Source organism: Rhinoraja longicauda, chromosome 20, assembly GCF_053455715.1.
Source record: "Rhinoraja longicauda isolate Sanriku21f chromosome 20, sRhiLon1.1, whole genome shotgun sequence".
Lineage (NCBI taxonomy): Eukaryota > Metazoa > Chordata > Chondrichthyes > Rajiformes > Arhynchobatidae > Rhinoraja > Rhinoraja longicauda.
This window is the reverse complement of record NC_135972.1, coordinates 1915443-1941690: the sequence shown is the minus strand read 5'-3', so window position 1 is coordinate 1941690 and position 26248 is coordinate 1915443. Positions and strand designations below refer to the sequence as shown.

The 26248-nt window shown below is 45.9% G+C and overlaps 1 protein-coding gene across 2 annotated transcripts in view; it reads left to right on the top strand.

Moving 5' to 3' along the window:
* Nucleotides 1-26248, top strand: part of lrp6 (low density lipoprotein receptor-related protein 6) — a 130709-nt gene that overhangs the window by 28901 nt on the left and 75560 nt on the right. For both annotated transcript variants that reach the window (XM_078416729.1, XM_078416728.1), the window contains exon 3: nucleotides 22165-22362. In XM_078416729.1, coding sequence (XP_078272855.1) covers nucleotides 22165-22362 — 198 coding nt within the window. The remainder of the gene's footprint in view (nucleotides 1-22164; nucleotides 22363-26248) is intronic.

The window sequence follows — 26248 nt, the reverse complement described above, 5'->3', positions numbered from 1 at the left end:
GCTCTACCTATTGTACTCGAGTTTGACTGGATTGCATTAATGTATAGTGTAGTTTAGTTTAGAGATACAGCACGGAAACAGGCCCTTCAGCCCACCAGGTCCATGTCGACCAGTGACCCCCACACATTAACACCATCCTACACCCACTAGGGACAATTTTTACATTTACCAAGCCAATTAACCTACAAACCTGTACGCCTTTGGAGTGTGGGAGGAAACCGAAGATCTCGGGGGAAAACCCACGCAGGTCATGGGGAGAACGTACAAACTCCGTACAGACAGCACCTGTAGTCGGGATGGAACCCGGGTCTCCGGCGCTGCATTTGCTGTAAGGCAGTAACTCTACCGCTGCACCACTGTGGCTGCCAGTTTTATTTGATTGTATAGCATGCATACCTCAATACACGTGACAATAATAAACGGAGCCCCGAACCCTCTGTTTTCCTCCTCCAAGGGTATTGCAGAAATGAGCACAAAACGCAAGGTGCTGGAGGACCTCACGTGGGTGAGGCAGCATCTGTGGAGTTCAGCTCAGTTTATTGTCATGTGCACAGAGGTACAGTGAAAAGCTTTCTGTTGCGTGAAAGACAATACATGATTACAATCGAGCCCTTCAGTGTACAGATACAGGATTAGGGAATAACGTTCAGTGCAAAGTAAAGCCAGCAAGGATAGTCCGAGGGGTATCAAGAGTCAAGAGTGTTTTATTGTCATATGTCCCAGATAGAACAATGACATTCTTACTTCAGAGGTAGATAGTAGTTCAGCACTGCTCTCTGGTTGTGCTAGGATGGTTCAGTTGCCTGATAACAGAAGGACGGGACAGATGATGTTTCGGGTTGTTCCGGACAATGTCCACCAGCACTTTGTGTTTGTATCAGGATGCAAACACCTGCAGTTCCCTCCGTCTCATTCTGCCATATTTTGTTTGGCAATGAAACTGTTGTGAAGTGTCTTGGGATATTTTGCTTTATTAAAGGTGCTTTAAAGAGACAAGGTGTTGTTGTAGACTACAAACATTTGAGAGGATCAATTTACGTTGCTCTAGTTCTTTTTGAGAGATGCAACGTGAAATCAGGCCCTTCGGCCCACCGAGTCCACGCCGGCCAGTGCTCGCCTGTATACTAACACGAAGCTACACACTAGGGACGGTTTACCTAGGCCGATTAACTTACAATCCTGCACGTCTTTGGAGTGTGGAAGGAAACCCAAGCACCCGGAGAAAGCCCACGTGGTCACAAGGAGAATGTGACGCAGGAACACTACCACTACACCACTGTTCAGAATAATGAAAGGCATAGATAGAGTGGATGTGGAGAGGATGTTTCCACAGGTGGGAGAGTCTATGAACAGAGGTCACAGCCTCAGAATTAAAGAGCGCTCTTTTCGAAAGGAGGTGAGGAGGAACTGTAGTCAGAGGGTAGTTAATCTGTGGAACTCATTGCCACAGAGGGCTGTGGAGGCCAAGTCAGTGGATATTTTTAAGGCAGAGATAGACAGATTCCTGATTAGAACGGGTGTCAAGGGTTATGGGGGGAAGGCAGGAAAATGGGATTAGGAGGCAGAGATCAGTCAAGATTGAATGGCAGGGTGGACTCGATGGGCCGAATGGCCTAATTCTACTATAACTTGTAAACGTGTTCATACCTTTGTACAGAGTGAGAGCCTCTGGAATAAAGAATGTAGTTGTGAGCAAGGTTGTAGTTGTTATTGGGGAGGGGCAGTGTTGGCTTCAAGTGTATCTGTCATCAGATCACGAATGACTAACTACTTTGGCATGTGAAGCAGAACAATCTGGAATTTTTCTCACTGCCGTGAAAGCATTGTGTTTTTTTTTCCTGCCAGATTTCCAGCTAAATTTTAATTTAGAATCGAGTTTACCCTTGGAATGTATTTGATGTGGCTCAAAAGATTCTAGTACAAAAGGAATGAGTGGCGTGCGCATTGATTAACAACTGGGGAATTGTCTGCAGCCATTGCCAAAACTCAGTAAACTGAGATGGTCAAATGGAAGGAGAGGAATTTCTTTTTCAAATAAAAAAACCCCCCCAACTTAAACTCCTAAATGGCGAAGGGCTGGAGTGGAAGAACTTTTTTTTCTCTCTGTAAAATTTGGCAAAGTGCTGGGTTTGGAAAGGTTTTTAGTTTTGTAAAAAAATCTCTTGTCGAGTTGTTGCTCTCCAGACCTAAAGAGGCCCAGGACGGGATATTTAGTGCGGTCTTTATTCATTCACTCTGCATGCCTGGGTGGTTTTGTATACTGGCTGGGATGGGGGTCATTGTTGGTGCTTCCTGAAGGAGCAGCTGAACAATTTCATCAGCTTCTAACCCCGTGTGAAGCGGTGGAATGAAACGGCGTGCTCGGGGGGCCCCTGCACGCAAGTGCACAAAGCAGTGTGTCTGTGCCAGGAGGGTGTGTATCAATGTGTCAAGCACTCCCGTCAGTGTGAGAACACACTGGCTCGTGTATGGACATTTTGCCGCGCTGTGCCTCCGAGCCTGTCTGTGAACTTTACCCATGATCTGCAGGCATTTGTTGTGCGTGCCACATCTGCAAATTAAATTTGGAAAGACAATTTAAAACACGGACTTGGAATCTAGCGTGAAGTGGAAGTAAAAATTGCAACTACGAATAAACTTGTCAAAGAAAAGCTTCATTTTCCTCTTTATATATAGCACAACAGTGCCCTGTGTTATTAAAGATGTGGTTTAGTTTAGAGATACAGCGCGGAAACAGGCCCTTCGGCCCACCGGGTCCACGCCGACCAGCGATCCCCGCACATTAACACTATCCTACACACTAGGGACAATTTTTACATTTACCAAGCCAATTAACCTACATACCTGCATGTCTTTGGAGTGTGGGAGGAAACTGAAGATCTCGGAGAAAACCCACGCAGGTCTCGGGGAGAACGTACAAACTCCGTACAGACAGCGCCCGTAGTCGGGATGGAACCCGGGTCTCCAGCGCTGCATTAGCTGTAAGGCAGCAACTCTACCGCTGCACCACCGTGGTTAAGCAGTTATATGTGACTTGTTGGTCTGTAAAATGGGTCTTGGGGTCTCTTTAAAAGATTGAGAAATTAAGGCAAACTAAGGATTATTCTGCATTTCCAGTTTGGAAGTACATTTTATGGCTGAGTTGGTTGTTTATAATCGAGTTTATGCACTAGATAAAACTCCGATTCATTTCATCTGTTGGGCTTGAATGAAGAGATAGACTTGAAGGATGTTTCTGAAATGAGAAAGGTGGTATTCGTGGTTGTGAAAATAATGTAAATTGTGTTAATAGGTGCTGGATGGTTGACGTGGACTCTGGGCTGAGAGCTTTGCTTCACTGCTGTAAGATGCAGACTCTTTGAAAGCAAGGTCTAGATTCAAAGGGCAATTTCAAGAGGGCAACACCAAGAAAACAATAACATGATTGTGGTATTACTTATTGGGGTGAGATCAGCACCGATGGGTGGGTGGTAATGGGTGCAGGAAAGAATCTTGTCAGAGATTTTAGTTTAGAAATACAGCACAGAAACAGGCCCTTCAGCCCATCGTGTCCATGCCGACCATCGATCACCTGTTCACACTAGTTCTATGTTATCCCGCGTTCTTATCCACTCCCTACACACTAGGGACAGTTTACAGAGGGGCCGATTAACCTACAAACCCACCGTCTTTGGGATGTGGGAGGAAACCGGAGCACCCGGAGGAAACCCACGTGGTCACAGTGAGAACGTGCAAACTCCCCACAGACAGCACCTGAGGTCAGGGTCAAACCCGTCTCTAACGCTGGGAGGCAAGTCTGTCACTGATGAAGCCTATAGGTGAGGTGGCAAGTACAGGTTTCAGTAGCCAAGTGATGCAAGTGTAATTGTGATGTAAACACTGTGACAACCTCTGCCTGGGATTGGGCTTCAGATCAACGTTGTGACGGGACCTATACTTGCAAAGGCTGGGCCAGCACTCCTCGCTACCTGTGGCCCATGACCTCTCCACTGCTCCTGGCAATGGCTCCCACACCCATCTCCTCCCCTCCACAGGGTGATACTTCCAGCACCTTCTAGGTGGGCTGGGGGTTGGGGTGGGGGGGGGTGGTGGGGGGTGGACCAGGGTGATACTTCCAGCACCTTCTAGGTGGGCTGGGGGGGGTGGGGGGTGGACCAGGGTGATACTTCCAGCACCTTCTAGGTGGGCTGGGGGTTGGGGTGGGGGGGGTGGTGGGGGGTGGAGCAGGGTGATACTTCCAGCACCTTCTAGGTGGGCTGGGGGGGGGGGGGGTGGACCAGGGTGATACCTCCAGCACCTTCTAGGTGGGCTGCAGGAGGACCCAGGACACAACGATGGCCGGCCGGCACCCACTGGACCCTGGACCTTGAATGATGGCAGCTGTGTAATCAATGCAAACATAATTGCACTGCACGGGTGACAAATAAAGCAGGGTTGGTATATTGGACAGCAGCAGTGACTTTCAACCATACCATTCTCCCTCTCTCACGATGTTGTCAGTAAACTTCATGGTGGGACGAGGGGCTTTGTAAATTCCAACTTGCACTTGGTTATTTGTGGAAGGACTTGTACAGAATGTCTTGCTGCAGCTTAATGTAGATATCATTCTTCAAACATCTCGATTTACGATGGGATTACGTTACGATAAACCCGCTGTAAATGGAAAATATCGTGTTGAAAACGCATATCGCCAGCCCGGGGGGAAAAATTCAAAATTGGAAGTGCGGTTTCTACTGAATGTATATCGCTTTTTGCACCATCGTACAGTCGAAGCATCGTGACTCGAGGAGCATCTGTACTTTATTTGATAGAGGGCGATACAAAATATATGAAGAAACGATATTACAATTCCTTGCGCATTAATTCCAATCACGATTAATCGGGACAAATGCCCAATCCATTGACGATTGCAAACTGTCAATTAAATGTCAGTAAAATTACTTTTAATTACCCCAGACTTCATTGCCTCTTGGTCTGCATTGATTCAGTTGACAGGAGGTGTGGCTAATATAGCACATCGCAATGTGAAATAAATAAAATAGACAATAGCTGCAGGAGTAGGTCATTTGGCCCTTCGAGCCAGCACCACCATTCACTGTGATCACGGCTGATCATCCACAATCAGTACCCCGTTCCTGCCCTCTCCCCATACCCCCTGACTCCGCTATCATTAAGAGCTCTATCTAACTCTCTCTTGAAATGGCCATGTTATTTGTGTGTCTCAGTGTTCAGCCATAAGATACACTGAATACGGTGCAGAATATGGTTCTCAGCATTGTAGCGCATCAGCTCCACAGACAAAGTCCATCCGCAATGGAGTAGAGCTGAATCGGACAGTCCGCTAGCTTGTGGAAGAATTGAATTGAATTGAATAAATTTTACTAGCCAAGTATGTACACATACAAGGAATGTGCCTTGGTACTTTGCGCGCAAGTAACAACACGACACAAAGTAAATAATTAAGAATCAAACATTATAATTTACACACGTGAAGAATTAACATAACATGCAGTTCAGAAGCCTGATAACACAGGGGCAGAAGCTGTCTAGGTTTTTAGTTCTTGGTACTCCAAAATATTCCAGATGGAATTTAAACTGGAGGTGGCGGAGTATGGACTTAAGCAATAGACAATAGGTGCAGGAGGAGGCCATTCGGCCCTTCGAGCCAGCACCGCCATTCAATGTGATCACGGCTGATCATTCTCAATCGGTACCCCGTTCCTGCCTTCTCCCCATACCCCCTGACTCTGCTATCATTAAAAGCTCTATCTAGCTCTCTCTTGAATGCATTCAGAGAATTGGCCTCCACTGCCTTCTGAGGCAGAGAATTCCACAGATTCACAACTCTCTGACTGAAAAAGAAGGGCTTCCTGGAGAAGAAGAGCTGCCTTAAATGTAGTTGTGTGTGGTTGAGTAACTATAGTGGGGTGAAGACTACTCCATGCTTTAACTGTGTGAGGGAAGAATGAATTGCTACACACATCTGTCTTGGCGGCTGGTATCTCAAAGTGAATGGAATGCCCTCGTCTGCTCCTGGTCTGTTTGAGTTTGGTGCAGATTTGGTCATCTGTGTCGAGCTGCATGAATGATGCTTTCATGTTTGTGTAGCTGAGTGACATTTAGTGGCAAAATGCTAAAACATAATAAGAAAATACTATGAAGAATTTTAAACATTTGGTCATCCCTGGAAGAATTATGAGAGGCATGGATCGGGTAGACCGGCAGAAGCTATTCCCCAGAGTGGGAAAACAATCAAATACTAGAGGCCACAGCTTTAAGGTGAGAGGGGCAAAGTTTCAAGAAGATGTGTGGGACAAAATGTTTACACGGTGTTGGTGGGTGCCCGGAATGTGCTGCCTGGGGAGGTGGTGGAGGCAAGAGGCTTGTTGATAGGAAGATAAGAGTTGGTTTTGGTATCATCTTCACCTAGGGTTGCCAACTTCCTCACTCCCAAATACGGGACAAGGAGACGTCAACGCCCCGCGCCCCACGTGACCTCACCCAGCCAGCGGCCACGTGCTCCCGCTCCACCAATGGCATCCGCCATTGGTGGAGCGGGAGCACGTGGCCCCTGGCTGGGTGAGGTCACATGGGGTGAGGTCTCGTGGGGCGTGGAGCGGTGACGTCACCCGTTGCCCCTTATTTGGGAGTGAGGAAATTGGCAACCCCATCTAATACGGGACAAGGGCGGTCCAGTACGGGACAAACTAATTTAGCCCAAAATACGGGACGTCCCGGCTAATACGGGACAGTTGGCGACCCTGTCTTTGCCTGAAACTTTGCGGGCCGAAGGGCCTGTGCCTGTTCTGTTCTATGTTAATTAACTAACCTAATGACTGATGAGAGGCGTGATCTTATGTGCTTTGATTTCCAGAGAGTTATTCTCTCAGGTACCACCAGGCAATGAAGATGATGCCGTTGTTTGTAATCTCAGACTATTATTATGCTCGGCGCGGGCAAGAAAAAAAGATGCAGCATCAGGATTGCTCAGAAGGCCCCTCGGGCAATTTCCTACATTCAGGATGATTATGGTTGATCCTGCCTGATCCCCATATCCCTTGATTACCTTTTCATGTCAAAAAAAAAAAACCTCGCATTCTCAGCCTTCGCCGTGCTTGTGGGTTCAGCTTGCACGGTTCTCTCCGGCAGTGAATTCTAAAGCACTCTCCTAATCTCACCCCTTACCCTGTTAGAATGCCCTTGGTTCTGGCCCCTCAAAGCCACAAGAAACATTCTTGGCAGCCTCAGCAATCCCTTTTGAAATTCATTCCAACTTCCATTGAGCGCAGGCTCATAAATCCTCTCCCTGCATTGCAGGAAATCGATCCCAAGTATCTCTCCAGGGGGATGAATCTGTTCCAGTCAAAAGTTGCGTGTGGTGTTCCTAAACCCTCTACAATTCCTTGTATGTGTACATACTTGGCTAGTAAAATGTATTCAATTCAATTCAATTCTTCCACAAGCTAGCGGACTGTCCGATTCAGCTCTACTCCATTGCGGATGGAACCGTATTCAGCCTATCTTATGGCTGAACACTAAGACACACAAATAACATGGCCATTTCAAGAGAGAGTTAGATAGAGCTCTTAATGATAGCCAATTCCAGCGCCACTTGTAATTGACCCCACCACTGCAAATAAGATTGTACTCAAATTATAGTGTTATACTGAAGATAGACACAAAAAGCTGGAGTAACCCAGTGGGTCAGGCAGCATCTCGGAAGAGAAGGAATGGGTGATGTTTCAGGGAAAAGACCCTTCTTCAGACTGATGCTGAACTCTCGTCGGAGAGAGGAGGAGAACTTCTTCACAGTTGACATACCTTGAGGAGATTTGGCAGTGGAGCGGCAAAATGTGCAGGAAAAATGTGTAGCCTGAAGAAGGGTCTCGACCCGAAACGTCACCCATTCCTTCTCACCAGCGATGCTGCCTGACCCACTGAGTTACTCCCGCATGTGGTGTCTACCTTCGATTTGAGCCAGCATCTGCAGTTTTTTTCCTACTCATAGAGTTATACTGAAGAGTGAAGAGAGATAGGACACAAGGAACTGCAGATGCTGGAATTGCGTGTAGAACACAAAGTGCTGGAGTAACTGAGCGGGTCAGGCAACATCTCTGGAGGACATGGACAGGTGACGTTTTGGGTCGAGACATTCTTCAGGTGACTGTAGACTGATCCTTCAGGCTACTGCAGTGACACAAAACGTCGTCTATCAAATGCTGCCTGACCTGCTGAGTTCCACCAGCACTTTGTGATTTACTGAGGTCCCAGAAACCTTGTCCTGAGATTGTGCTCCCTCAATCTTATCTCTATGACCGGGGTAAGCTCTCTGATATTCCAGATGCTCCCTCAGTTACGGGCACCTGGTTAATGTACAAGGGGTGGACTGGTGGGATGGATAGAGTCACAGAGTGATTCAGCATGGAAACAGGCCCTTCCCCCCCAACTTGCCCACACCGGCCAACATGTCCCAGCTGCACGAGTCCCACTTGCCTGCATTTGGCCCATATCCCTACCAAACAGTCCTATCCATGTACCTATCTAACTGTTTCTTAAATGTTGGGATAGTCCCAGCCTCAACTACCTCCTCTGGCAGCTCGTTCCATACACCCACCGCCCTTTGTGTGGAAAAGTTACCCCTCAGATTCCTATTAAATATTTTCCCCTTCACCTTAAACTTATGTGCTTTGGTCATCGATTCCCCTAATCTGGGTTCGGGACTTTGTGCATCTACACAATGTATTGGGAAACAGGGGTTGCCTTTTTCTGTAAACCATCATCTGCATCTCCTTGTTTAGTTTAGTTTAGAGATACAGTGCGGAAACAGGCCCTTCGGCCCACCGACCAGCAATCCCTGCACAGTAAAACTATCCTACACACACGAGGGACAATTTACATTGATACCAAGCCAATTAACCTACAAACCTGTACGTCTTTGGGGTGTGGGAGGAAACCGAAGATCTCTGAGAAAACCCACAGAGAGAACGTACAAACTCTGTACAGACAGCACCTGTAGTCAGGATCGGACCTGGGTCTCTGGTGCTGTAAGGCAGTAGCTCTACCACTGTGCCACCGTGACACCCCTTGTGTCTATTAATTGCCTCCAACTTGGTTAGCATGGACAATGTGGGCCGAAGGGCCTTTTGCCATGCTGTGTTGGTCTATGAGTCTAAGACAGGTCATAGTTAGTTCCAAACCAACTGCCCTGAAAGACGCTCATGAAACGAGATTTTCATTTTGATGAGGCGATGTTTGTTCTTCAGTGTAGTTGGAGTTGTGTTTGGCACGCTGTTGTAATTGTTGGCAGGACGTTGCTTGCTGGTTGTGAGGACTGGCTGTGGGTGGCTCGGAGCTGGGACCTGTGTTGACTAGCGCTCTCGACTTTGCCCGTGATCTGCAGGGTTGAGCAGAAGTATTCAATTAACAGCTAACTCAGTCACACTGTGTTGGTCTCCAAGATTCAAGAGCATTTAATTGTCATCTGTGCTGACAATGAGACAACGAGATTCACACTTACAGCAGCATAGCAGGTACACAGATAGTATATAATAACCACAAATATCCGAAGAAATAATAACCCCAATATTGGTGCAAAAACACCAAAGATAAGATGCATCCATCGTTGAGGTCAGGGTCGTGCAGTGTTCAAGAGCTTAATGGTTGCTGGAAACATGCTGTTCCTGAGTATCATAAAATGCTGGAGTAACTCGTGGGTCAGGCAGCATGTCAAGAGAGAAGGAATGGGGGACGTCTCGGGTCGAGACCCTTCTTTAAACGGGTCTCGACCCGAAACGTCACCCATTCCTTCTCTCCTGAGATGCTGCCTGACCCGCTGAGTTACTCCAGCACTCTGTGCAACGTCACCTATCCATGTTCTCCACAGATGCTGCCTGACCCGCTGAGTTACTCCAGTACTCTGTGAAACGTCACCTATCTATGTTCTCTAGAGATGCTGCCTGACCCGCTGAGTTACTCCAGCACTCTGTGCAACGTCACCTATCCATGTTCTCCACAGATGCTGCCTGACCCGCTGAGTTACTCCAGCACTTTATTTCTTCTTAAGTAGCAACATGTTGATGTTGTATTTATTTGGAAAAATGTGGGCCCAGATTCTGTTGGTGAATCCTATTCCAAAAAAAAAACTGTTTCAAGGTTTGCCAGAGACTTCTGGCCTCGAAATATGAAGTAGAAATGGCAGCAAGATGTTGCGATAGCAGTGATCATGTTGACAGCGTGTACCTGGGTCGCGTAGACATGTACTGGCACTCCACACCATCACTCCTTCCACTCTTCCTGACAAAACAACGTGGGCAGACACAAAATGCTGGAGTAACTCAGCGGGTCATTGTCCCGCACCCGAAACGTCACCAACTCCTTCTCTCCAGAGGTGCTGCCTGACCCGCTGAGTTACTCCAGCATTTTGTGTCCACCTTCGATTTAAACCAACATCTGCAGTTTTCTTTCCCTAAACAGTGTGGGCTTCGGCAGGGCATGTGCTTACCGTGGGACTCTGGGGGCTGCCTTCATTCGGAAGCTACAAAGCAAGGCATGAATGTGCTTTTTAATGCGTGATTCTTTATATTTAAAAAATATATATGATAGGAGCCAAAGATTGAATCTCTTGTCATGCTTACACTTTTTATTTTTTCATATTTAATCAAAACCATTTGGCTTGGAACTGCTGAGGAGAGAATCTTGATGTTACTGATGACTGAAACCAGCTCACTCTTAAGGGGGCCTTTCTAACTTGTGGTGGCTTTTTGTGTTCGCAAGGAGATGTAAACTTTTACACTTGCTGCAATGAAACGTCACGATCTAGGTTGCACATTTAGAACATTATTGAGATCTTTTCTTGGGGTGATCTCTGACTTGTTGCATGGATTTGTACCCATTTTAACGCAGTTCGTTGTGAAATTGATCAGCACATTGGTCGACACTCCAAAGACGTACAGGTTTGTGGGCTAATTGCTGTGGAATAATGGTAAATTGTCCCTGGTGTGCGTAGGGTAGTGTTAGTGGTCAGCACAGACTCGCTGGGCCGAAGGGCATGTTCCTCTAAACTAAAATCTTTCCCATCTTGAGAGGAACAATCTATGTTTTTGTTTCTCGTCTTACTATCCCAATACATCTTGTAGTAATCGTGTGAGTTAAATTTACCTGATTAGATTAACTTGTGAATGGTTGTTTAGTATTGTCACGTGTACTGAGGTACAGTGAAATGCTTTGTTCTGTGTGTTGTCCAATCAAATCAGAATACATAGCTGAACCAAACTCCAGTACAATAGGTAGAGCAAAGGGGAAGATACAGAGTGCAGAATCTAGTTCTCAGCATTGTAGCGCACCAGTTCCAGAGGAAAAAGTCCAATGTCTGGAGTGGGGTAGGTTGGTGAACCAGACAGTGCCCTAGTTTGTGGAAGGAGCATTCAGAAGTGGTTCCTGAGTCTGGTGGTGTGCGCTTTCAAGTTTCTGTACTGTTTGCTTGACAGGAAAGGGGAGAAGGGGGAATGCTTGTGGTGTGAGTGGTCCTTGATTGATTGGCTACTTTCCCAGTGTGGCCTTGAGTGTAGATGGCAGGTCTGTGTGACGGACTGGGCTGCAACTGCGAATATGTTGGTCGAGGGAGGTAATTCTTGGGCTTTTTTATTTTTGCTCGTACCTCCAACTCTTGTCGAGGAACGTTTGTCAGTCGTATACCTCCGTCCTTGTGTTTCCTTAAGAGTGAATCGTAGGTCAGCAGCTGGAGGGAACATAAACTCCTGTGCACAGTTCCTTGAGTTTCTGCCCAAATTAATCATGGTGATGTGAGTTTGGAAGTGCCTCGGCCTTCTTCCCGTGGTGGCCCGGGGCAGTCCTTGTCAGGCTGCGTTTCAGGTGCGGAGCAGGAGGACTTACTCTGCTCTCTCCGGTTTGACAGCTTGTCCTTCACCCTGATACTGCCTGATGCAGCAGCACCCAGTCTCTGCACTGCCCCCAGGCCTCTGCTGATTAAACCCATGACTCTCACCATCACGGACAAACCTCGGCTGCCTCCTCCCTGACTTCAGTAATTACTCCATGCACATAGCCGGGGAAGGCATTCCAAGGTGTCTAATTTACTCTGGCACTGAACCCAGACTGGTGCACTGAAAGACAACTGAAACGGGATTGCTATGAAAAATAAATATGTAGGTCAAACAAATGGGACAGGAGACGGGGCATTTTGGTCAGCACAGATGGGCTGGGCTGAAGGGCTTGTTTCTGTGCTGGGGTTTTGTACACTGCTTATTGGAACCTTGCTTTTAGGACAAAGAATATAATGCAGCACAGGAACAGGTCCTTTGGCCGACAATGTCCATGTCAAAGAAATTAAGTGAGACTAATCTCATCAGCCTGCATATGATCCAGACTCCTCTATTGCCTGCATATCCATGTGCCTATTTATCAGCCTCTTAAATATTGCAAATGTACCTGCCTCCACCACCACCCCTGGCAGCTTGTTCCAGTCCCCCACCCACCCTCTCTCTGCGTGGTGTGTGTGTGTGGGTGCCCCACGCATTTACTTCACACACGCATATATACACACACACACATGCACATATACACACGCACACATGCACATATACACACGCACATATACACACGCACACATGCACATGTACACATGCACAGATACACACACACACACACACACACACACACACACACACACACACACACACACACACACACACACTCACGCACACACACACACACACACACACACACACACACACACACACACACACACACACACACACATACACACACACATACACACACGCACGTGTATGTGGCTTCCTCCCACACTCCAAAGACGTACAGGTTTGTAAGTTAATAGGATTCAGTTTTTTAAAAACGGTAAGTGTAGGAAGGAACTGCAGATGCTGGTTGACACCGTAAGTCGACACCATCCTGGAGTAACTCAACGGGACGGGTCGCATCACTGGAGACAAGGAATGGGTCGAGACCCTTCTTCATACCAGGTTCTTCAGACCGCTGAGTTACTCCAGCGTCTTGTGTCTAGTAAGTTGCCCCGAGTGTGTAGGATATTGCTAGCGTACGGGGTGATTGCTGGGTGGCGTGGTCTTGGTGGTCTGAAGGGCCTGTTTCCGCACTGTATCTCAAGTCTAAAGTAAAGTCTAACGTTGTTCTCTGAGTTTGCTTTGGATCTTGTTTTTCTCTTCCTGACATTGTCCACAGGGCAGCCTTGCCCAGACCAAGAAACTTTATCCAATTGTGACAGCCCATTGACATTTCCATGCTGATGTTGTTCCACCCCATCTGACCATGGATCGGGCAACAGGGCTGATGGGGGGGGGGGGGGGGGGGGGCAGGGAGAATGGGGGGGAAAAAGACATCTTTCAAAACACTCAGACCCAATATGTAGGAGAGAAAGAAGGGAAAAGAAATAAACTGAGAATAAGAAATGATGGGTCCCTTAAATGTGTATATTTTAATGCTAGGAGCATTGTAAGAAAGGTGGATGAGCTTAGAGCCTGGATTGACATCTGGAAGTATGATGTTGTGGCGATCAGTGAAACATGGTTGCAGGAGGGTTGCGATTGGCAATTAAATATTCCAGGATTTCATTGTTTCAGATGTGATAGAATCGGAGGGGCAAGAGGTGGGGGTGTTGCATTGCTTGTCAGGGAGGATATCACAGCAGTGCTTTGGCAGGACAGACTAGAAGGCTCGATTAAGGAGGCTGCTTGGGTGGAACTCAGAAATGAGAAAGGTTTAGCAACACTTATAGGGGTGTATTATAGACCGCCAAATAGGGAACGAGAATTGGAAGAGCAAATATGTAAGGAGATAGCAGATATTAGTAGTAAGCACAGAGTGGTGATTGTGGGTGATTTCAATTTTCCGTATATAGACTGGGAATCACATTCTGTTAAAGGGCTGGATGGTTTGGAGTTTGTAAAATGTGTGCAGGATAGTTTTTTGCAGCAATACGTAGAGGTGCCTACCAGAGAAGGGGCAGTGTTGGACCTGTTAGGAAATGAGATGGGTCAGGTGACGGAGGTATGTGTTGAGGAGCACTTTGGGTCTAGTGATCATAATGCCATTAGTTTCAATATCATTATGGAGAAGGTCAAATCTGGACCACGGGTTGAGATTTTGGATTGGAGAAAGGCTAATTTTGAGGAGATGAGAAAGGATTTAAAAGGAGTGAAATGGAAATTGTTGTTTTATGAAAAGGATATAATAGAGAAATGGAGGATATTTAAAGGTGAAATTTTGAGAGTACAGAGTCTTTATGTCCCTGTTCGGTGGAAAGGAAAGAATAATAATTTGAAAGAGCCATGGTTTTCCAGGGAAATTGGACACTTGGTTCGGAAAAAGAGGGAGATATACAATAAATATAAGCGGCAGGGAGTAAATGAGGTTCTTGAGGAATATAAAGAATGTAAAAGGAATCTTAAAAAGGAAATTAGAAAAGCGAAAAAAAGATATGAGGCTGCTTTGGCAAGTAATGTAAAAGTAAACCCCAAGGGGTTCTACAGATATGTCAATAGCAAAAGGATAGTGAGGGATAAAATTGGTCCATTAGAGAGTCAGAGTGGACAGCTATGTGCTGAGCCGGAAGAAATGGGGGAGATATTAAACAATTTCTTTTCTTCGGTATTTACCGAGGAGAAGGATATTGAATTATGTGAGGTAAGCGAAACAAGTAGAGTAGTGATGGAAATTAGGAGGATTAAAGAAGAGGAGGTACGGACACTTTTGAAGAATATGAAAGTGGATAAGTCTCCAGGTCCTGATAGGATATTCCCTAGGACATTGAGGGAAGTTAGTGCAGAAATAGCAGGGGCTATGACGGAAATATTTCAAACGTCATTAGAAACAGGGATGGTGCCGGAAGATTGGCGCATTGCGCATGTTGTGCCTTTGTTTAAAAAAGGTTCTAAAAGTAAACCTAGCAATTATAGACCTATTAGTTTGACGTCTGTGGTGGGAAAATTAATGGAAAAGATACTTAGGGACAATATATATAATTATTTGGATAATCAAGGCCTGATTAGAAACAGTCAACATGGATTTGTGCCTGGAAGGTCATGTTTGACTAATCTTCTTGAATTTTTTGAAGAGGTTACCAGGGAAATTGATAAGGGCAAGGCTGTGGATGTTGTCTATATGGACTTCAGTAAGGCATTTGACAAGGTTCCACATGGAAGGTTGATTAAGAAGGTTAAATCGTTGGGTATTAATAGTGAGGTTGCAAGATGGATTCAACAATGGCTGAATGGGAGATACCAGAGGGTAACGGTTGACAATTGTATGTCAGGTTGGAGGCCAGTGTCTAGTGGAGTGCCCCAAGGATCTGTGTTGGGTCCACTGTTGTTTGTCATTTACATTAATGATCTGGATGATGGTGTGGCAAATTGGATTAGTAAATATGCAGATGATACTAAGATAGGTGGAGTAGTTGATAGTGAGGTAGATTTTCAAAGTCTACAGAGAGACTTGGGCCTTTTGGAAGGGTGGGCTGAAAGATGGCAGATGGAGTTTAATGCTGATAAGTGTGAGGTGCTGCATTTTGGTAGGACAAATCAAAATAGGACGTACAGGGTAAATGGTAGGGAATTGAGGAATGCAGTGGAACAGAGGGATCTGGGAATAACTGTGCATTGTTCCCTGAAGGTGGAATCTCATGTGGATAGGGTGGTGAAGAAGGCGTTTGGTATGCTTGCCTTTATAAATCAGAGCATCGAGTATAGAAGTTGGGATGTAATGTTGAAATTGTACAGGGCATTGGTGAGGCCAAATCTGGAGTATGGTGTGCAGTTCTGGTCGCCAAATTATAGGAAGGATGTCGACAAAATGGAGAGGGTACAGAGGAGATTTACTAGAATGTTGCCTGGGTTTCAGCACTTAGGCTACAGAGAGAGGTTGAACAGGTTGGGTCTTTATTCTTTGGAGCGTAGAAGGTTGAGGGGGGACTTGATAGAGGTTTTTTAAATTTTGAGAGGGACGGACAGAGTTGACGTGGGTAGGCTTTTCCCTTTGAGAGTGGGGAAGATTCCAACAAGGGGACATAGCTTCAGAATTGAGGGACAAAGGTTTAGGGGTAACATGAGGGGGAACTTCTTTACTCAGAGGGTTGTGGCTGTATGGAATGGGCTTCCGGTGGAAGTGGTGGAGGCTGGCTCGATTTTATTATTTAAGAGTAAATTGGATAGGTATATGGATAGGAGGGGATTGGAGGGTTATGGTCTGAGTGCAGGTAGATGAGACTAGGTCAGGGAGAATGGTCGGCGTGGACTGGTAGGGCCGGACAGGCCTGTTTCCATGCTGTAGTTGTTATATGTTATATATGTTATCAGCCCTGCAAGCCACAATTTATTTTAATTTACAGATGGCATAAAACTTGGCAGTATTTTGAGTTTTTGAAGAGAATAGTAATAAATTGTGGTAGGTTATGAATAGGCCACAGTGGAATGGGCAGATGTGTGGCAGATGGAGTTTAATACAGAGAAATGTTTGAGGCAAGGCATTTTTTTGTCAGATGGTAGAGGAGAGGCAAGATACAATGAGGATAGTTATTGATGAAGGGGTGTGCAGGGCAGAGAGATGAGGGTGGGTAGGAGCAGGCCATTACTAGTGGCAGGCTGAGTACAGGAGGTGGATCAGTGGTTACAGGTTCTTCATGAGTGCGGGTGTTAGGGGCAGAAGGTAGGAGAATGGGGTTGAGGGGGAAAGATAGATCAGCCATGATTGAATGGCGGAGTGGACTTGAACAGTGGAATGGCCTAACTCTTCTCCGAGAACTTATGAACTTAATAAAGACATGCACAATAAAACAACAGAGTGCTGGAGTAACTCAGCGGGTCAGGCAGCATCTATGGAGAACATGGATAGGTGACGTTTCACAGAGTGCTGGAGTAACTCAGCGGGTCAGGCAGCATCTCTGAAGAACATGGATAGGTGAGGTTTTGGGTCGAGACCATTCTATTGCAGGCTTTTAGAGGGATTTGGATAAATAAAAGCTGAGTGAAAGGTGTGGTGTTATTGAGCAGGGCTGAAGGACAGAGTGACTGGGGTGAGGTGCTCCTAAGGCCATAAGCTCCAGCAGCAGAATTCAGCCATTCAGCCCATCAAGTCTACTCCGCCATTCAATCACGGCTGATCTATCTCTCCCTCCTAACCCAATTCTCCTGCCTTCTCCCCATAGTCCCTGACACGCATACTAATCAAGAATCTATCTATATCTGCCGTACAAATATCCACTGACTTGGCCTCCTCAGCCGTCTGTGGCAATGAATTCCACAGATTCACCACCCTCTGACTAAAGAAATTCCTCCTCATCTCCTTTCTAAAGGTACATCCTCTCCACATCCACTCTGTCCGGGGTTTTGTGAAGGCAGGCAGCATCTGTGGAGGGAATGGAGAGATGATATTCTGGGTCGGGACCTGTCCTCTGGCCTGTAGTTCTAGTTCGTTATCATTAATAAGCATCAGTATTGTCTATTGGCAGTTTAATCATAGCGCATCAATAGTGTGTTATAAAATCTAAATGATTCATTACAGTCATTGGGATAAAAGTCGATAAGTTGAAACATGATTCCATTTTAAATTATGAAAGACGCTTTTGCGTTTTGAACATTTTATAAATGACCTGGAAACTGCAGATTGTGTGTTTGTGGAAGAGGATTCCATCTCTCAATGAGGAAAGTGCGTGAAACACCTCTTCATTTAGTATTATTTGTTCACAATTATTTCATGTGGTTGGCCATCTGTTTGCAGGAAATTTGAGGAAGAGGGAGCATTCTCTGGTCATAGAGTTCTACCTCAAAGGGGAACATTGGGTGCTTCACACTTAAGCCAATGTCCCCAGCTAACAATGGGCCATTGTGGGCTCCACCCTTCCTGAGGTCATCTACTGCCCGACCCTGACTTATTCTGGCCTTTTCTCGCCTTCAGTTTATTCCTCCCCACCTCTACTCTCAGTCTGAGGAAGAGTCCTGACCTAAACGTCACCTACTCTTTTTCTCCAGAGATGCTGCCTGATCCGCTGAGTTACTCCAGCACTTTGTGTCTATCTTTGGTGTAAACCAGCATCTGCAGTTCCTTCCTACACACTCTACTTTAATACCCAATCTGTAAAAAGAAAACTTGATTTACTTTTACCAGGTGCTCCAGTCCCTTTATTTTAACAAAAGTCGTTGCCTATTCTTTAACATTTCCAAGTCCTAGAAGTTAGTAAAATTGAGACGCATTGATAAGATGGAGAGTCTGAATGGTTTTCTCCAGAATGTGGAAATGTCAATGACCAGAGGCCATAGCTTTGAGGTGAGAAGAGCAAAGTTTAAATGAGATGTGCCAGGCAGGTTTAATATACGCGAGGAATGTAGGGTGCCTGGAATGGGCTGCCAGGGGTGGCAGTGGAGACAAATACGATAGAGGTGTTTAAGAGTTGAGTTTAGTTTACCGAGGTACAGTGAAAAGTTTTTGGTCAGCGGAAAGGCAATATATGATTACAATGGAGCCACATAGAAATGCAGGGAATGGATCATGTGTAGGCAGAGGGGATTAGCCCAACTGGACATCCTGTTGGTGTGGACATCATAATCACAATCATACTTTATTAGCCAAGTGTGTTTTGCAACATACGAGGAATGTCATTTGCCGTACAGTCATACCAATAAAAAGCAACAGGACACACACAATACAATTTAACATGAACATCCACCTCAGTGACTCCTCCACATTTCTCACTGTGATGGAAGGTGAAACAAAAGTTCAATCTCTCCGTTCTTTGTCCTCCAGCGGTCGGGGGCCTCGAACCTTCCGTTGACGGGGTGATATTGACTCCCGTAGCCGGCGGTGAGCCTTCCTCGTCGGGGTGATCAAGCTCCTGCATCGGGGGAAGGGGGTACCTCAGCTCCCCCGCGCCGGGCCATCTACCCCGGGTCAGGGCTTGTCAAACCTCGTGCAGCTTGGAGCTCCCGACTATAGTCTCAAACCAAGACTGCGAGCTCCTTGATGTTAAAGTCAGCAGGCCACGGTTGGAGCGTGTGGACTACAGCCTGTACTGTTGTGTGTTCCATGTTGCCCTCATTTCTATTCCAGCAGAGGTTGTGCTGGGGTGGGTGAGGCTGATGGTAGGTCAGCATTTGTGGAGTGAGGTACAGCTTGCTTCAGTGTGTTGTGGACTTCAGGCCCTGTGCACTGCAGCACACAGCCTCTACACCTGACCTGACATCCCCCCCTCACCCAGGGATCACTGCCCAGCCCATGGGCTCGTGAGTGTTCACCGTGACCCCGTGCTTAGTTTAGCTTGGAGTTGCAGTGTGGAACCAGGCCCTTCCACCCATCGGGTCCGTGCCGACCAGTGGTCCCTGCAATCACTGGGGACAATTTACAATAATACCAAAACCAATTAACCTACCAACCTGCACGTCTTTGGAGTGTGGGAGGAAACCAGAGCACCTGGAGAAAACCCACGCAGGTTACGGGGAGAACGTGCAAACTCCGTCTAGACAGCACCCGCGGTCAGGGTGAAAGGGTGCACTTTGTGTGCAGCCCCTCACTCTCATCGCAATAAATTGCTGCAGATTCCAGACGCAGCCCAGACCATCGCACAAACCAACCTCCCTCCCATTGTCTCCATCTACACCTCACGCTGCCTCGGCAAGGCCAGCAGCATAATCAAGGACCAGTCACACCCCGGCCACTCCCTCTTCTCCCCTCTCCCATCGGGCAAAAGGTAAAGAAGTGTGAAAACGCACACCTCCAGATTCAGGGACAGTTTCTTCCCAGCTGTTATCAGGCAACTGAATCATCCAACTGCAACCAGAGAGCAGAGCTGAACTATTATCTACCTCTTTGGTGACCCTTGAACTATCCTTGATCGGACTTTGCTGGCTTTACCTTGCACTAAACGTTATTCATTTATCATGTATCTACACTGTAAATGGATCGATTGTAATCATGTTTTGTCTTTCCGCTGGCTGGTTAGTTTTTCACTCGGTACATGTGACAATAAACTAAACGAAACTAAGTCTCCCTCCCCTCACTCTCACTCCGAGTAGCAAGTAGCAACCCCACTTGCTCAGCGTTACTGACCGTCATTTAAAAAGTTGCTTTGTTTATATTCCTTTTAAAGTTTATTTCAATATCTCAAATTTTGTTGCACAAAATGAGCGTGTTAAATCAATGTTTCAAATTCCATATTTTAATCTGCAGACATTGAGAAGCAGGGAGAATAGCAACAGATATAACCCTGTGCATTATGTGTAGGAAAGAACTGCAGATGCCGGCTTAAATCAAAGGTAGACACAAAGTGCTGGAGTAACTCAGCGGGTCAGGCAACATCTCTGGAGAGAAGGAATGGGTGACGTTTCGGGTCGAGACCCTTGTTCAGATTGATGTCAGGGGTGGGGACAGGGACCCACCCCAAAACATCATCCATTCCTTCTCTCCCGAGATGCTGCCTGACCCGCTGAGTTACTCCAACATTTTGTGTCTACCCCCTGTATTATGTTTGTCCCTCTGATGATTTGTGACCCCTTCTGTGATATTTTGCACTACTCTCTCTTTAAACCTCCACTGCTCCCAGCTGTTTTGAGTTTGGGATCTGCTCTAATCTGTGCCTTTGTGGATCTGCAGTGGATAGACTTGCAATTACCCAGGCTGAAATCCATTTGTTGATTATTCCTCTTGCCTATGAATAGCATTTTAATGTTACATTTCTATTTGTGTCGATGTTTAATAATAATAATAATAATAATGCATTACATTTATATAGCGTTTATCCTCCTTGCATCGCCTGCTGGTTTTGTCTTCGCATCTTCAGCTGAGGTGCATCTGATTTTACATGCTGCTAACTATTCCATTTCTCAACACCGTTAACGTTTAAGGCAGAGATAGATAGATTCTTGATTAGTGCGGGTGTCAGGGGCTATGGGGAGATGGCAGGAGAATGGGGTTAGGAGGGAGAGATAGATCAGCCATGATTGAATGGTGGAGTAGAGATGATGGGCCGAATGGCTTAATTCTACTCCTATCACTCTGACCTTATGATCATACATCATTTTGTGGCAGATTATGTAGAACAAACCCCTTCTGCAATAGTCAAAGTTATAAACTAAGTGAAGGGTAACATGTTACCACGATCCAAGTTAATGGGGTTGAGGAATGGAATAGTTGGGAAGATGCAAAAACGGATGCACTTTGCCGGGGTTTTTTTTGCAGTCGAGTGTGGGAGCAGGAATTAAACAAATCTGCAACGGTTTGTTGAGGTTTATTATTGTCACCTGTACCGAGGCACAGTACAAAGCTTGGTTTTGCATGCTATGCAAACAGATTGGATAATACTCTACATAGATACAATCAAGTCAAACTCCAGTACAATAGGTAGAGCAAAGGGCAAGAAGCCTTGATGGATTCAGTTCCAGTGCTGTAATCTGACCAGAAAATGCTAATATTTGGAAAATAATGATTATTAATTTTTACAAAATGCTGGAGTAAGTCAGTGGGCCAGGCAGCATCTCTGGACACAAGGTATGGGTGACGTTTTGGGTCGAGACGTCTGAAGAGGATTTCGACCTGAAACGTCACCCGTTCGTTCTCTCCAGAGATGCTGCATGACCTGCTGAGTTACTCCAGCATTTTGTGTCTATCTTCAGTGTACGCCCGCATCTGCAGTTAATTCTCACACCATTTTTAGTTTAATTTTTTCGAAAGGAATCTGAGTCTCTCTTCCTTGGGATGACACACCGACCGCCCTTTCATTGGCTTCAGATGGATTGCAGCAACTCATTGCATTGCATTGACAATTTATTCACAAGTTTTTGTTGTTGAAATTTAAGAAATTCCCAAATAAGTTTACAGGTTGTTCCTTTATAAATGAAGAATGATGTTCCATTTGTCTAGAAATATATATATTTAAATTATTCACTCATTTGAACTCTGAGTAAAGCTGTGCTTAGTGTTTGGTGATGTCAGTGTAACCTCTAAACAAAGAGTTAAACACCATGATGTTGTTTTCTGGGCATGTAATATGTGTGATATGTATTTTTACTGCTCATTCATGCTGCCATCTTTTTTGCGTACAAAAAAACCCCACCTCAGTAAACCTGCAGTTTATGTTAAAGTTGGTTTTAAAATCTTAAAATGATCGATCTTTTTTTAAAATGCTAGGTACATGTACTGGACAGATTGGGGTGAAGTGCCAAAGATTGAACGGGCAGGAATGGATGGTACAAAGAGATCGATTATCATTGACAGCAATATTTACTGGCCAAATGGACTGACGCTGGATTATGAAGAAGAAAAGTTATACTGGGCTGATGCTAAGCTGAGCTTCATTCACCAATCAAACTTCGATGGAACTTCACGGTGAGTTTTTCCGAAATTAGAAAATTAGATCTAACTGCAAAAACAAAAACCCAGCTAGATATGTTGTGATCTAGAGTTAATTGGAGCTGTTATATTCAGATCACTGAAGAACTAGGCATAGTACTTGGAGGTTTTCATGTAATTGTGTAAAACACATCTCTCACTTCCCTTTGGTTTATAGCAAACCTTTTAGATTGAAGCATAAGCTGGTAGAGTTGCTGCCTCACAGCGCCAGAGACCCGGGTTCCATCCTGACCACGGGTGCTGTATGTACGGAGTTTGTACGTTCTTCCTGTGACCTGCGTGGGTTTTCCCCGGGTGCTCCGGTTTCCTCCCATGCTCCAAAGACGTGCAGGTTTGGAGGTTAATTGGCTTGGTGAAATTGTGAATTGTCCCTGGTGTGTGTGGGAGAGTGTTAGTGTGCGGGGAATTGGAATGTTGGTCGATGTGGACTCGTTGGGACGAAGGGCCTGTTTCTGCGCTGTATCTCCAAGCTAAACTAAATTGAACTAAACGTAAGCAAACACAAGTAAAGTCCCAGTAGAAGTAAGTTTTAAATAAATGAAAACTAAGATTGAATATTCACATTGGTTTTTGTCGATTATATATTTCTTTGCATGTAATGTGACATGTTAGGCAGTAATATGTTACTGGAATTTCAGTAAAGAAGGTAGCTAATTGTTTGCAGTGACCTTTATACATTTATGTAATCGAGGGCTCATCTGTGGTCTATGAATAAAGTATTATTAAAATTATAAATTGGGCTTTGAGAACACATATATGGATGTTTTTATGCGGATGTGATCTTATGTTTGGTGGAATAGACAGCATTATTCTAGATGTTGAACATTTTCTTTCTCCAGTTTTTTGGAGAGATTTTGTAAAAGACTTTGTATTCGATTGCTCAGAACATATAACATGCTCTTCGGCCCACCAAGTCCAAGCCGACCATCAATCACCCGTACCCACTAGTTCCATGTTATCCCACTTTCTCATCCACTTCCTACACACAAGGGGCAATTTGCAGAGGGCCAATTAACCTACACATCCCCACGTCTTTTGGACGTGGGAAGAACCAGGAGAAAACCCACGCGGTCACGGGGAGATCGTGCAAACTCCACACAGACAGCACCTGGGGTCAAGATCCATGCTGGATCTCTGGTGCTGTGAGGTAGCAGCTCGCCATTGTGCTGCCCTTCATGGGTGCAGTTTTGTCTATAACACGCTTCAAATAAGCCCGCTCCCTGGTGGTGAAAGGTGAATCTCAACTCAGTGTTTAAGTTAGCAGAGTTTGATTTGAAACAATTCATGTAATGGAAGATGTTTTCCATTATATAAGAGAATGTTTCGTTATCCTGGAACATGTTTACCATATTTCTGGCAGCCGTGTACTTTGGCAGGAGTTGCAGGAAAATGAGAGAGCTCTTTTCCTAAGTGGAATGGTTTCTAGCTACATTCAGTGCATTTTCAATTTGCATCTTAAAGTCTTACTAATAGAAATATAGAAAAATAGGTGCAGGAGTAGGCCATTCGGCCCTTCGAGCCAGCACCGCCATTCAATATGATCATGGCTGATCATCCAAAATCAGTACCCCGTTCCGGCTTTTTCCCCCATATCCCTTGATTCCGTTAGCCCTAAGAGCTAAATCTAACTCTCTCTTGAATACATCCAGTGAATTGGCCTCCACTGCCTTCTGTGGCAGAGAATTCCATATATTCACAACTCTCTGGGTGAAAAGGTTTTTCCTCATCTCAGTCCTAAATGGCCTACCCCTTATTCTTAACCTGTGACCCCTGGTTCTGTACTCTCCCCCAACATGGGGAACATGTTTCCTACAATGACCTGTCGTTTTGAGGCAATGCTACTGTGCTTTATTTAATGCATGTTTCATAGATCTATTCCTATTTAATGTTCAAATCTATATCAGAATGAGTCTTCTACAGATGAATGATCACACAGTACGTGCAGGTTTCCGGTATCAAATGAAAGTTGTATCGGACTAGTTTGAAATAACTTGTAGCTTTGCTGAACACTAAAGGTTGGTGTTCAAGTTTGTAAAAACATTCTTTCATGGAAGTGTTTGGGTGAACTGCATTTAATATCTGGTCCTGAAAGGTCATTATGGTGGATGGTTGTAGGGCCGGGAGGGGGGAGGGGGGAGGGGGGAGGGGGGAGGCGGGAGGCGGGAGGCAGATACCACCGTGGGATTTGAGGTTTGTAGACAGGCACATGGATGTTCAGGGAATGGAGGGAGCCACTGCCACAGAGAAACACCTGGAGGACAGTGAGATCAGAGTGGAGAATGCTCATATGCAGGGGCAGGTTTAGTTTAGTTTAGAGATACAGCGCGGAAACAGGCCCTTCGGCCCACCGAGTCCGCGCCGACCAGCGATCCCCGCACATTAACGCTATCCTACACCCACTAGGGACAATTTTTACATTTACCAAGCCAATTTACCTACATACCTGTACGTCTCTGGAGTGTGGGAGGAAAACGAAGATCTCGGAGAAAACCCACGCAGGTCACGGGGAGAACGTACAAACTCCGTACAGACAGCACCCGTAGTCGGGATGGAACCCAGGTCTCCGGCGCTGCATTCGCTGCAAGGCAGCAACTCTACCGCCGCGCCACCGTGCAGGTTGGGAGTAAGGTGGTGGTGATGTTGGGAGTCTCGGAGAGCAGTGGGATGGTGAAATCCCCACCACCTGATGGGATTTATCCCTGGTTATTGAGAGTGACAAGAGAGGAGATTGCCAGATCCTTGACAAAGACCTCTGTGTCTTCTCTAGCTACAGGCAGAATTCCCAGAGTAACTAATGTTGTTCCTTTATTTAAGAAGGGAAGTAGGAATAATCCAGGGAATGACTGGCCTGTGAGCCTCCCCCATCAGTGGTAGGGAAACTATTGGAGAGGATTCTTCAGGATACGATTTACTCCCATTTGGAAGAGTGTAATTAGGGAGAGTCAGCACAGCTTTGTACATGGCAGAAGGTAGACACAAAATGCTGCAGCAACTCAGCAGGACAGGCAGCATCTCCAGAGATGTACACATTTGTACATGGCCGCACGGGTGTGTCGCACTCACTTGATTGAGCGTTTGAGGGTGGGGCGTGGGTCTGTGTCTCCATGGATTTTATTTAGGAGAGCGTTTGATAAAGTCCTCCATGGGAGGCTGATGCAGAAGATTAAGATACAGGGGATTTACAGTGACTTGGCCGTATGGATTCAGAACTGTGCTACTGATAGAAGACAGTGGGTTGTGGTGGAAGGAAAATATTCAGGCTGGAGGTCTGTGATCAGTGGAGTTTCACAGGGACCTCTACCTCGGGTAGTGTATGTATGAATGACTTGGACGTAGACGGGTTGGTTAGCGAGTTTGCAGACGACACTGGGATTGCTGATGTCGAGGAATCTGTGGAACTCTCTGCCTCAGAAGGCAGTGGAGGCCAATTCTCTGGATGCTTTCAAGAGAGAGTTAGATAGAGCTCTTAAGGATAGCGGAGTCAAGGGATATGGGAAGAAGGCAGGAATGGGGTACTGAGTGTGGACAATCGGCCATGATCACAGTGAATGGCGGTGTTGGCGCAAAGGGCCGAATGGCCTACTCCTGCACCTATTATCTATTGAAAGCTGTCAAACTATACAGCGGAGTATAGAGCAGAAATGGGTGGAAAATGGCTGGTGGAGTTTAATCCCAGCAGGGTGAGGAGTGGTGCTTTGGGAGGTTGAATATAAGAGGCAAATATACAATAATGGCATGACCCTTAACAGCATTGCCTTCCCTTCTGAAATAAAGGAACAACAGCACAGAGAGAGATTCTTGATCAGTGCGGGTGTCAGAGGTTATGGGGAGAAGGCAGGAGAATGGGGTTAGGAGGGAGAGA